Here is an 11446-nt window from a genome sequence, read left to right as displayed (position 1 = left end):
TTCGATTTGATGTTGCCATTTTAGGAGAGTTACCACGAAAGAGGGAGTTAAAATTCATGAAATACGATTAAAGTAGTTTGAATAAAACAAAAAGGTTTATTGAAGTCTTCATTTTATTGTGAAGGTTGTCACCTAGTATAATGTATAGATACAGTACGACATAAGCTTACAATGTATTACTGTATTTTTCATTACATTTAATATTACACTGCCCGTTTTCGTAAGAGGGCGAGCAGTACCAATGATTTGTATTAAAAACTGGGACTTAACTGGCTAGGTATTCATGTAGCTGGAGCGACGAAATAGACAATATATTTTTAAACGAAACATCGGCTTTTTTGGAGATATTTTGAAATTTTGACGTCCTGTATAAAGTCGTAGATGTATTAATGTTTATATTTAGGGTTGCAAGGTGTATTTTATATAAAAAGGACACAGTTTTTGAAGTGCCAGTAATAATTTTTTTTAAACATCTGCTCTCTGCAACCAAAGTGAACATTTTACTGATGTTATTTTACTTTTAAATATGTTTATTCCGTAGCTCCACCTACATTCAGTACATGATTGATATGAAGATATCAGCATGAGCATTATACTATTGTTAATATTTTACGAGTGCAGCGTAGTGTAGCGAGGTTAGGTATGATAAAAAAATCTATTAAATCAACGACATCAACCAACGGTTGTCGCGCTGTTCTATAGAACATTATGTTCTTGTGGTGTTCTTTTGATACTGTCTAGGTATAGTATTGGCTATTGAAAAGGGGAATAGATTGGCCCAATTTCTGAAGTGTGAAAAGGCCTTACCTACATCAAGTCATTTTCTGATGAGTGATTTCTTTTGAAACTTTCATTAAAGTTATGTGATCTCAGTCAAAAAGTTACTGATGATGATGTATGTTTGTTAAGTTGGATACTATTTTCGACAGTTCATCGGAATACACATCGCTTGAACAGCGCGTCCCATACTTTACAAATTGATATCGTCGTATAAACAATACTGTTCTATGTGCTATCAATATACTTTAAGTAAATATTAACAATATGCGTTGTTTAATTTGTATTATAGATACTTTTTATCTCTTGCCAATGATAAAAATCAGACAAATATTTCTCTACCAAATATCATGCGGTCATAAAATTAATATCACATATATAAATAACGGTTAAATGAAATTTAAACAGTCAACAGCAAAATATGTTTCCTTAGTATTAGGTATATGTACTTTTCCTCGTTTTGTAAATAATTTCAAATAATGTGGGTTTGTGCCAATTTCTATTATATATCACAGATTAAGCCAATATGAAATACATTTTATATGAATATGTATGTACACAAGATATTAAAATTCGGAATATAAGGATTGGAAAGGAATAGGTACATACACTTACTATATAGTTACAATAATGCAGATTTATTGTTATTTATTACTCCATAAAGATAACTGAAGGTTCTCGGAACATAACTAATGTGAGTTATATTTGTTCGGTGTCAGTTTGGTCACATGGAGAATAAAGTACCTACATAATAATTCTATTATATTTTTCTACGTGCAACTGCGTTAAATAATTGATAGAAATCCCAACACTTTATGTGACAGCGACACCCTGCGTTATTTAACAAATAATTGTATCAAGCAATTTAATTTACAAAAATAGGAAAATAATATACATTCCTTAAATACTTAAACAGCACTGATATGCTTCAAAAACTTCACAACTTCGAATAAAATCAATTTAATGTCCATCGGACAGACTTAATGCTCGAAATTATTTTACACAAGTAATATAAAATTGTTTTAATTATAATCGAATATTTTATTTTAATGGAATGTGCTTATTGGTTGTGTAAGGTGACAATTGCATTTTATTCAATTGTTTTCAGACCAACTGATTTAGAAAATATTTACAAGTTAATTTGTTTTACGCTCAATGACCTTTGAATTCAGTCGAATATATTGATATATCAATTCGGCATACTCGAGAAATTGTTGATATAAGATTAATAATTGCAATAAAATATAAATATTTCATATGTTATATGTAAAATATAGTGTTTTACTAAACAAAACAACCATTTTGACTTCATTCAGTTACCATTTGATTAAAATGCAATTGTCACCCACGTGGTCGACAGATACTGACTTACAATGAAGACTTACATAAAGATATTAAATTAATAGGTACAGTAACGGTTGTGCATTTTATATATATATATAATATATATGTATATATATAGGTATATCATCTCTAACCGCTACAGTCCATTATTTAACTAATGCGTACATTCCTAATGACAATGCGACAACGGCGTATTTTCTGCACATTTAATACTATCCCCAATTTTTGTTGAGATTCATTTTCATCAAAGAAAATATTAAACGCCCAGCCGCCTGTTCATTGTTATATTTACTATAACTATAATATTAATTTTAATCTCACTGATTTTTGATAACATAATTAATTTCTAATAGCTTTATATACTTATAGCGATTATTTACAGTTCAATACCGAATACTTTTCAACGTTAATGTTACCATGTAAGCAATGTTGCCATATCGTTCGCCGATTTGTAAAAAATAAAAGTTCCAGGTGGATCCTTGGCCATCATTGTTCAATCATTTCTCTTTTGATCAGTATTGTTGAATTTCTTTTAAAAGTGGCCTAAATATTTGTGGCATGGTATAATATAATTTTATGGCTTGGCTTCTATTGAATTTTTTCCTCATTTCTTCTGATAATATAAACAGAAATACATTCGTTTTATGAAAGTTATTACATTATGATGTCCTGTAGCTGCACGGTGCATATATATTTTATTAACTTATCTATGTAAATACTTATTAACTAATACGTTGATAAAATGAAATTTAAAATTCGTTATTTTCACTTATAATAAATGTTATTATGAATTTATTAAAAGGAAGATAGTCTTTGGAATAGAAAAATAAAAGAGAAATAACGTTTTATCTAGCTTATGTCAATTAACGATTATGTAGGTACTTAAAGCTGGGACAATAGCATAAATTATATATTTTAAAGTTGGATTTAATTGATTTTGTAAACCCAGTGGTTAGAGAAAAATGTGATACACCTTCATCAAATTTTTATTTCTGAGGTTAACATAATAATAGAATGTATATACGGCACTGAAGAAATAAATTCTGGATCGGGAACGGAAGAGTACAATTCAAGAGTACACTTACTGGTACTGAGTATTGAACAAATAATTTATGCATGTATTTGTACTCTCAAGTATTATACAAGTAGGCGAGGGGGACTCAGGTTGCCACTACCACGACTAAAACCTCTAACTTTACTAAATGGTCCAAATTTAGTATGAAATGTAAAAACGCGATATAGGTGGCAAGAAAGTACGGTGGACCCATACATGATTATACAAGTTATATGAGAGGCCAACTCGTTACAATTAATACTGTAAAGAAAAGTACAATTTTATAACACCAGATTATTTATACGATAATATTTTTAAATAAAAAAAGTTTAACCATAATCCAAAACCGAAATATTAGTGGGAAATAAAGTGTGATGTGTCGGAAAACTAAATAGAAATTTGTAAGACGCCATTACTACAGTTCCGTTATTGTCATAGAACGATTATAATTAATCTGAATATTTTCATTGTACCTAATTATTTTGGTCTTGGAGTATGGTCTAAATTCATTATACCTATAAGTATGGGAGAATAACGTTACAATTTCTGTAGGTATACATGAACGTCAGAGTAAATAAGCTATGAATAGCTTATATAATATTGAGCCACTGAAGTATATAATATATTATATTTAATTTTTCACTATTTAAAGCTCTTAGTTTTCATTCATGCGAATTCTATTATCGCATCGAATACTAATGCCCGTTGTGCTAAACGTAGTTTTAACTTGAAGTCATTTGTGGGAACTGTTCGTATAATATGAACACATTACTGCACGTCAATACAGGCAAACATACAAGTAATGTGACACCCACACAATCACACACACATAACTCCCGTTAAGCTACGTTCCGCAATGGGCAACAAAATTGTTAAGATTATATTAGAAATAACAACTAGTAAACTTTTATAGAGTGACTAGAATATATTATTAAAAAACAAAAGCTATGCTTTTGGCATTTTCGCATAGTTAACACTTTTTATAAGAACCGCATTTCACGAGTAAATGTCCTTAACACTCACTTACGAGTTTGTTATGAAGGTCACTTGGATGTAAACACTGCACTTATTAGTGTCCTATGTTCATAATTTTATGGTCACAATCTTCACTATTTCATAAGATTATAATATGAACCAGAATAATAATTATCATCAGCCCCTAAATATACCAGCAACGAAACCTTGTATCAGCCATTAGACAAAGAGTGAGTACACTATAAGTCCATTAAATGGTCCATACTTGAACTTTTTCTGCTATAACACACCAGCTGGCCTGGTCGTAGTACGAGGACACCACGTGTAAGCTTTCCACGTACTTCTCGATCAGCTGGTCGAGTTCTCCTCGCTTGAAAACATGATAATACCGGTGGTATGTGACAGCACCTCCCTCGGAAGGTAAGCTGTCGGATCCGTCACTCAAGGAAGGTAGCAGCGGCGCATGTGGGAAGGCGCGAGGCGGTGGAATAACCGGAACAGGCGCCGTGTCTTCAGATGAAGAGCGCGTCTCCAAAAGTTTCCGCTCTTTGGAGCATTCGCTGTATGAAGGTAAGGACGCAAGGCTAGCGCAGCCGAGCGATGCCGTGCTTCCAGTCTTATCTCGCCGACTCCAGTCGCTACCAGCTGATGTATCACTCGACTCGATCGAGAAACCAGACTTCAATGGAGCTGTGCTGGCACTGGAACGTGATGTGACGGATTCAGGACTTATTTCCATTTTGTCCAAATCGCTCGAGTCAGTAGACTGTCCGACTTTTAGAGATGATCTTTTATCGGTGCTAGTGCATAATGAATCTACACTGATTTCGGACTCTAAAGAGTATCCCGTTTCGAGCGATTGGCTTGTGTCATATGATGCACCAGAGTCGATTGTAATTTCAGGATTGCCGTTACTTGACGAGATAGCACTGTCGTCATCTGGATTTTTAGTATCGATGTCAGTTATTTTATCTGTTGTAATTGGTTTTGCTGTGTATTGGATATTGGCACAATTATTGAGGAATATATCCTCTTCACTGGAAACTTTCATCGATTTCTTTAATTCCCTGTATTTATTTATAATTGGATCGACGTCCTTTGATCGCTTCTTGCTTTTCGTCTTTGACATACATTTCGGAAATAATTTGCTAATATCAGTTTCTTGGACATCGTTTAAAGATGCAATATATTTGTTCCTTTCCTGGATTTCTGCACTCAGTTTATTAAGGCCTTGCATCTCAGTGCTTATTTTATGAATGTATGGATCTTCTAGGTGCTGTAAACTATCTGATAGCTCATCTAAGATTTTCTGCGTATTTCTATCTTCCTCTTCTCGTTTCAGCCTAAGTGATATACTCTTTTCGCTGCTGCTGCTACTCGGTAAGTCGAAATCTTCTTCATTGATTCGCTTTGAGTATTGGTCAATTTCTTGCAGAAGCTTTTCACTTAGCTTCTCTGCAAATTCAGTCAAATGCTGACTTCTATCTTGTTCCGGCCATTCCTCTTCAGTAGCTATCATGTCTGATTTGCACGTTATAAGGGGCTCATTTTGTATTCTGTTAAAGCTTTCTGATTTAGAAATAGATTTATCCGAATCTGTACTAGAAATTGAAATCGAATCGTACGGTAATCTTGTTGGGCTCCTGTGAGTTTTGCCGATGTTTTCATCTAATGAGCGCCCTTCGGGCCTGTTAGGAGATAGTCTGTTTAAACTCCAAGTAGAGTTACTAGTACTACCCAGCTTTGGAGAACGGTCTTTTGATCTTCTCCCAGGCGAAAGTCGTTCTAGACTTGATGAGCTTCCACTGGAACTAGTATGTGATTGGGATCTTGATTCTAATATCCTTAAATCTCCAGGTGACAGTTTATTGAGGCTCCAGTTACTACTACTACTGCTACTAGAAGTTCCCTGCACGATAGCCATGGCTTCAGCACTTTCGAGCTTTTCCAGTTGTTTTCTTTTGGATCTCGGACTACTTTGAATGACTGTTTCGCAAGTTTCATCTAGAGAATGTGCAACTTCTGCAGCAGCTTCAATTAGAGTTTGTGGACCGAAGGTTGGAAGTGAAGAAGTTTTTTCTGTAATTGGTTCCTCCTTCTTCGACTCGGATGTTGGTGGATTAATAAGATCTGTAATGCAAAAATCTGATATTAACTTTTGACAGAAAACTTTATTACTTTGATTAGTTTCGTAGATTCTATATATGTAAATGTATATAAGCAAGAGAGTATAAACATGAATCCAAAAGGTGACAATATTAGCAAGGTTATACGGGAGCATTGGCAATTTTTTTTTATCAATGATGTAGTTGTAGTACGCAGAGTGCTATAAAATGTCACATTTACCTTTTTCAATAGCAGTTTTTCGAAGTTCCTCAGGGACGACGCTTATCACGCTGTCCACTGAATCTGGTGATGAAACACCACTTGAGTCGCTGTCCATGTCATCGGTGGCTGGATTAAATAACTCCAGGGACATAAGAGTGGGCCGGCTTTTAACGATCGGTTCTGTATTCTTCGATCCTCGAACCAGAGGAAACGGTGGCCTTCTACTTATACTACCAGACGGAATACCTTTGTTTAACATTTCTTTAATCTGCCGTATTCTTTCTTTTCGCTTCCGATCTGCAGATCTTGAATCCAAAGTGTCAGTTGATGATTTATTTGACTCTTTTGGCTTAAATTGTGGTATTTCGGGCAGTTCTGCTACAGTTTGCAATGTTATTTTTGGATAAGGCTTGACATCTTGAAGTACAACACGCGGTTGGTATTTGTTAGTCTCAGCAGTTAGTTTATGTATTTCTTCGATGTCTTTGTTTATTTCCGCAAGTAATTCTTTCGTGACGTCGCTTGTTGGAGTTTCTTCTTCTTCTTTTATCGGTGGTATAGGGTCCACTTCTTCGAATACATCAATGGATACATTGTTATTTATGATAGAAAGAGGTTCTGGTTTATTAACGCTGGTGTCATCAGACTCGGATTTAGGCGGAGAGTTAGGCTGACTTTTAGATTGAGGTTTCAATGGAACCGTTGCGACTGAAGTAGTAGTTGAGTAGTTCTTTAGGCTGTATTGTGCTACCAAGATTTTATTCACAGTTGTTGGTGCTTGAACTGAATTTGGTGAGGCTGGTGGCCTTATTAAAGGAAAGGCTTGTTTGATCCTCGGTGATGGCAGACCTGGAGAAGTTTTCATTCTAGGTGACGTGGGAACCGAAGATACCTTTAACCTGGGTGAAGTAGGTCCAGGTGATAGAGGCGTTGGCGAGAGAGGGTCGCTAGATCCGTCAGCTTTTGGAACATATATCACAGATGCAAAACTGTCTTCGGAGTCCACACTAGTGTCACTTTGAAGGCTACTGTCTTTGGAGGAATCGGATCCGTCTTCCTTAGAATGTCTTCTTTCAGGTTGAGTTTTTTCTGTTCCGGGATTATTGTCGCTCGGCGTAGGAACTTCTGGTGCCGGTCCGTGACTTTTCCATCCCTGGAGCATTCTCACGAACACGGTTACTTTATCTATATTCGTTGTAGACGTTTTGAACTTACTAGTGAGGCCGTTTTTCAATGATTGGAACTTCTTGCCAGTGGTTGCGGAAGTAGAAAATATTGAGTCGCGGATGGAGTCTAAAACCCCTGGTCTGCGATAAAGGTATTCCTCATTCAATGAAGCTTGTTTTTGTATATTTTTTCTTAATCTTTCCTTTTCTCTTAACCTCTCAACAGACATCAATTCCTCATTAAGCGACGTTTGCTTGAATACGCCTGGCTTTTTACTTGACTGTAACCGTGGGGTGTATTTTAAAGTTTGGCATTTCTTCTACCATGCTCTTCATATCTGTCGGTTTATCAAGATCTTCTTCGGCGTCATCTTCGTTAATCGACTTCTTTTGTTTTACAAGTCGAGGTTTCTTTCGAGGCTCATTTATTTCTGGTATTGTAACTTGACTGGGTGGGGGTGGCTCAGGCTCATCGCCACCTAGACTGGGTAGACTTGATCGTGATCGGACTAGCGCTCGCCTTTCCACGTCAGCAATGTCTGTTAGACTTCGTGACTTAATAGTTGATGCGTCAGAAGCCTGTGTTATTAATCTCGGTGGGAGAGCTTCATCTAAGCGTCGTAATTCTATGGGTAGGTCAGCGGCGGGTGGTTCAGGTCGTAAACAAGGTCTCTGCGGTACCCGAGCTCCGATACTCCACGAAGGTAGAAAGGACCTCCGTCCCGCTAGCCGCTGGAGTGCTCTTCTCACAAATGAGTAGCAGGTTTCGTTGGGTGATGATAGGGATGACGATCCTGGGGAACCATCCCGGCTTTTCCAAGGTTCAGCATTGCTGCAAAAGACAAAATGTTTTAGAAACCGTGATTGTTGTCACTATAATCATTTTAAGTTAATCGGACACTTACTGGTCGTGGTCAACTGAAAGGAACCTTGGAGCCGGTGTTGGTGGGCACAGTGTGACTGGTCGATGCCATGGGATCAATACATCCTGAAAAAAATATATTAACATCCATTCATTATACCACTCAAACAGGTCAATGAAAAGCATCATGTAGGTAAGACAAATGCCAATTGGTAATGGCTTATGTTTAACTGATCACCAGAAATAGTAACAAATAGCAGACAAAAATAGTAAATGATCACCAAAATGAAACTCGCATTTTAATGCAAAATGATAACCAAAGTTTTAACACTTTGCTATCCCATTTAAGTGAAATTACTCCAAAATAAATCATGCGCAAGCCAAAAATAGTAAATGATCACCAAAATTAAACCACCATTTTAAAGTAAAATGATAAGCAAAGTTTTTACATTCTGCTATCCTATTTAAGCAAAATGAGTCCAAATAAATCATTGTTATCCCAAAAGTAGTAAATGATCACCAAAAGTAGTGAATGATCATCAAAATTATACCAGCGTTTTAATATAAAATGATAATCAAAGTTTTTACATCTTGCTATCCTGTTTAAGTAAACTGACTCCAAAAAAATAAGTTCGGCCTGATACAATAAATGTAATAACATTATGGGGACCCTTTTCCTGCACTAGGGTGGAAAATTGTCTATTGCATGCCTCTAAACAGTGCGATAAGAGTGTGTTTTCGAGGGAGTGTATTGAGAAACACATTCTTCTTCTTCTTTCTCCTGCCCTGTTCCCAATTTTACTTGGGGTCGGCGCAATATGTCATTTTCTTCCATTTTCCCCTGTCACTCGTCATACTGACACTCACGCATGCATTGCAAGCCGGACACATAACTTAATATGGCATCATAATACTTTATTTGATAATCAGCCTACATTTTATGGCAATCACAGTGACTTATTTAGGCAAAAATAATACATTAATTTGGTGGTCAAGAGTTGGTGATCATTTACTAAATTTGGTGGTCGAATACAATTTAAAGTGAAGTCGTGACTAAAATAGCTGGTACTATTACATTTTTAGACTTTATTTTTCTGGTGTTCAGTAGATTTTTCTGGTTGCAAAACTAAGGGTATCAAAGCATTTTATGGTGGTCATTATATTTGTTCCCATTGGTAATTCGCAAAGCTTAACTTATAAGTCATCAGTGCCCATGAATATTACCTGTGAATGAAAGTTCCGTCCCTCATGTTCCATGGCCCAAACAGTGAGGAGTAGCCGGCCACCTATCCTAGTGACTCGGGCCAGTTCTCGAAGAGCCATGGCCCGCCGCTCCACCGTCGCGAAGTGGTGGACTACGGCGATGGACAGAACCGCGTCGAAGGACTCATCGCGGAACGGCAGGCAAAGGTTGTCACATGCGACCACCTGAGAAGTTAGGACACCAGGAAGTTAAGTGCAATGCTTCTTGGGAAACTAGTAAAGTAGATGGTTTGAGCGTATTATTAAGCACATTGGGCTCCGTAATTGATCAGATTTTTGGAATATCATAATATATTTTTGGACTGGAAGACACAAATAAACACTAATGGAATATACAGGGTTACTGGTAAGTAGACCGCATCCTTTCATGAGGTGGTAGTATAGGTCAATACGAGATTTTGACTAATAATGAAAATGTATACGTGTACCTATACCCAGTACCCAGTACCCAGTGTATGCCATGGTCAAATTTGTCCGTATTGACCTATACTACCACCTCCTGTAAGGATGCGGTCTACTTACCAGTAACCCTGTATAGAGTAGGTACTACCGTAGTAACTATTAATCTGTGGTATGTACTACGTTGATGATTTACGTAATGAAGCAAGTCACGAGCAATTCTGCAAAGATAAGACGGTAATGCAGAGATGTAATGCGAGTGGACACCAACTGACCTCATTATTGTGCTGGCGCGCCTGCGCAGTGAGCCGGGTACAGCGGTCCCCTCCAACTGTGTACACGGACGGATTGACGCTCAGGTATTTGCCATTGCCGCAACCTGAAGACGAGAAAAAAAACAATTTTACCTTTTACCTATTCCTCTTTGACATTGCAAAATGATACCCGGAAATAGGTAAACCAGGAGCAATTACCTAATACCTAAGACTATCATATACAGAAGTACGTCTTACCTACTCAAAAGCTACTGCGAATTCTACAGCTGACGTAAATAATTTATAGGCTCATGTTGTACAGAGATTTACCATGATGTGTATGTAGGTACCGAACTACTAGATATATTAACTCAGTTTAAAGCACCTATGCATTCATTTCTGATAATTTGTAGAGACTAATAAGCTAAATACTAAAACAGCGGGGTGAATTATGTGTCATCTAGTACTTTTAAAAATGTATGGATATTTATAATAACTTACTAATATAATGTAATGATGACTGATTTAAAGTAAACAGAAATACAGGATGGCACTGACATTTTGAAAAACCTACGTGGGTTTCTGGTTTAAAATTAAATAAATAATTTAAGTAACCATTTTATATGTTTTCTGAGGTTAAAATTACAGTCGTAAAGGTTAAAATAACGCTTGCATAGATTTTATTCCCACGCATAACTCCTACTTAGTGAAATTAACGTGGGCAAGAATATCTATTACCAACCTAACTAGATGATATTGTTATGCTTCAGTTTTATTAGAATTCTCCGTATTATAAATAAACAGCTCATTAATGTATTCCTATTTTGTTATTAGAGTAGTATTAATAAGTTCTTTGAATCTAGACAGAACGTGATCATGTAAAGTTCGTACCTAGTAGCTTGTGAAGTACCTAAGTACTTTTAGATAATTTTTAAAAGTCAGAAGTTGATAGGCAATTCTAAATATGGCTAGTATACGTACGACGCCTATGTCTACACTGCTTAATAATCGAGGTAACATATCT

The 11446-nt window shown here is 36.2% G+C and overlaps 1 protein-coding gene across 1 annotated transcript in view; it reads right to left on the bottom strand.

The window, feature by feature from the left end:
* Nucleotides 1-3089: 3089 nt before the first annotated feature.
* Fid (fire dancer) overlaps nt 3090-11446 on the bottom strand; it is a 29903-nt gene continuing 21546 nt past the window's right edge. Inside the window, 6 exon segments of the mRNA XM_021335285.3 lie at nt 3090-6280; nt 6497-7931; nt 7933-8476; nt 8550-8632; nt 9731-9934; nt 10444-10547. Of these exon segments, the coding sequence (XP_021190960.3) occupies nt 4401-6280; nt 6497-7931; nt 7933-8476; nt 8550-8632; nt 9731-9934; nt 10444-10547 (4250 nt within the window). The 3' untranslated portion in view covers nt 3090-4400.

The sequence above is a fragment of the Helicoverpa armigera genome, chromosome 19 (genome assembly GCF_030705265.1).
Source record: "Helicoverpa armigera isolate CAAS_96S chromosome 19, ASM3070526v1, whole genome shotgun sequence".
NCBI lineage: Eukaryota > Metazoa > Arthropoda > Insecta > Lepidoptera > Noctuidae > Helicoverpa > Helicoverpa armigera.
This window is presented reverse-complemented; position numbering and strand designations above follow the sequence as displayed.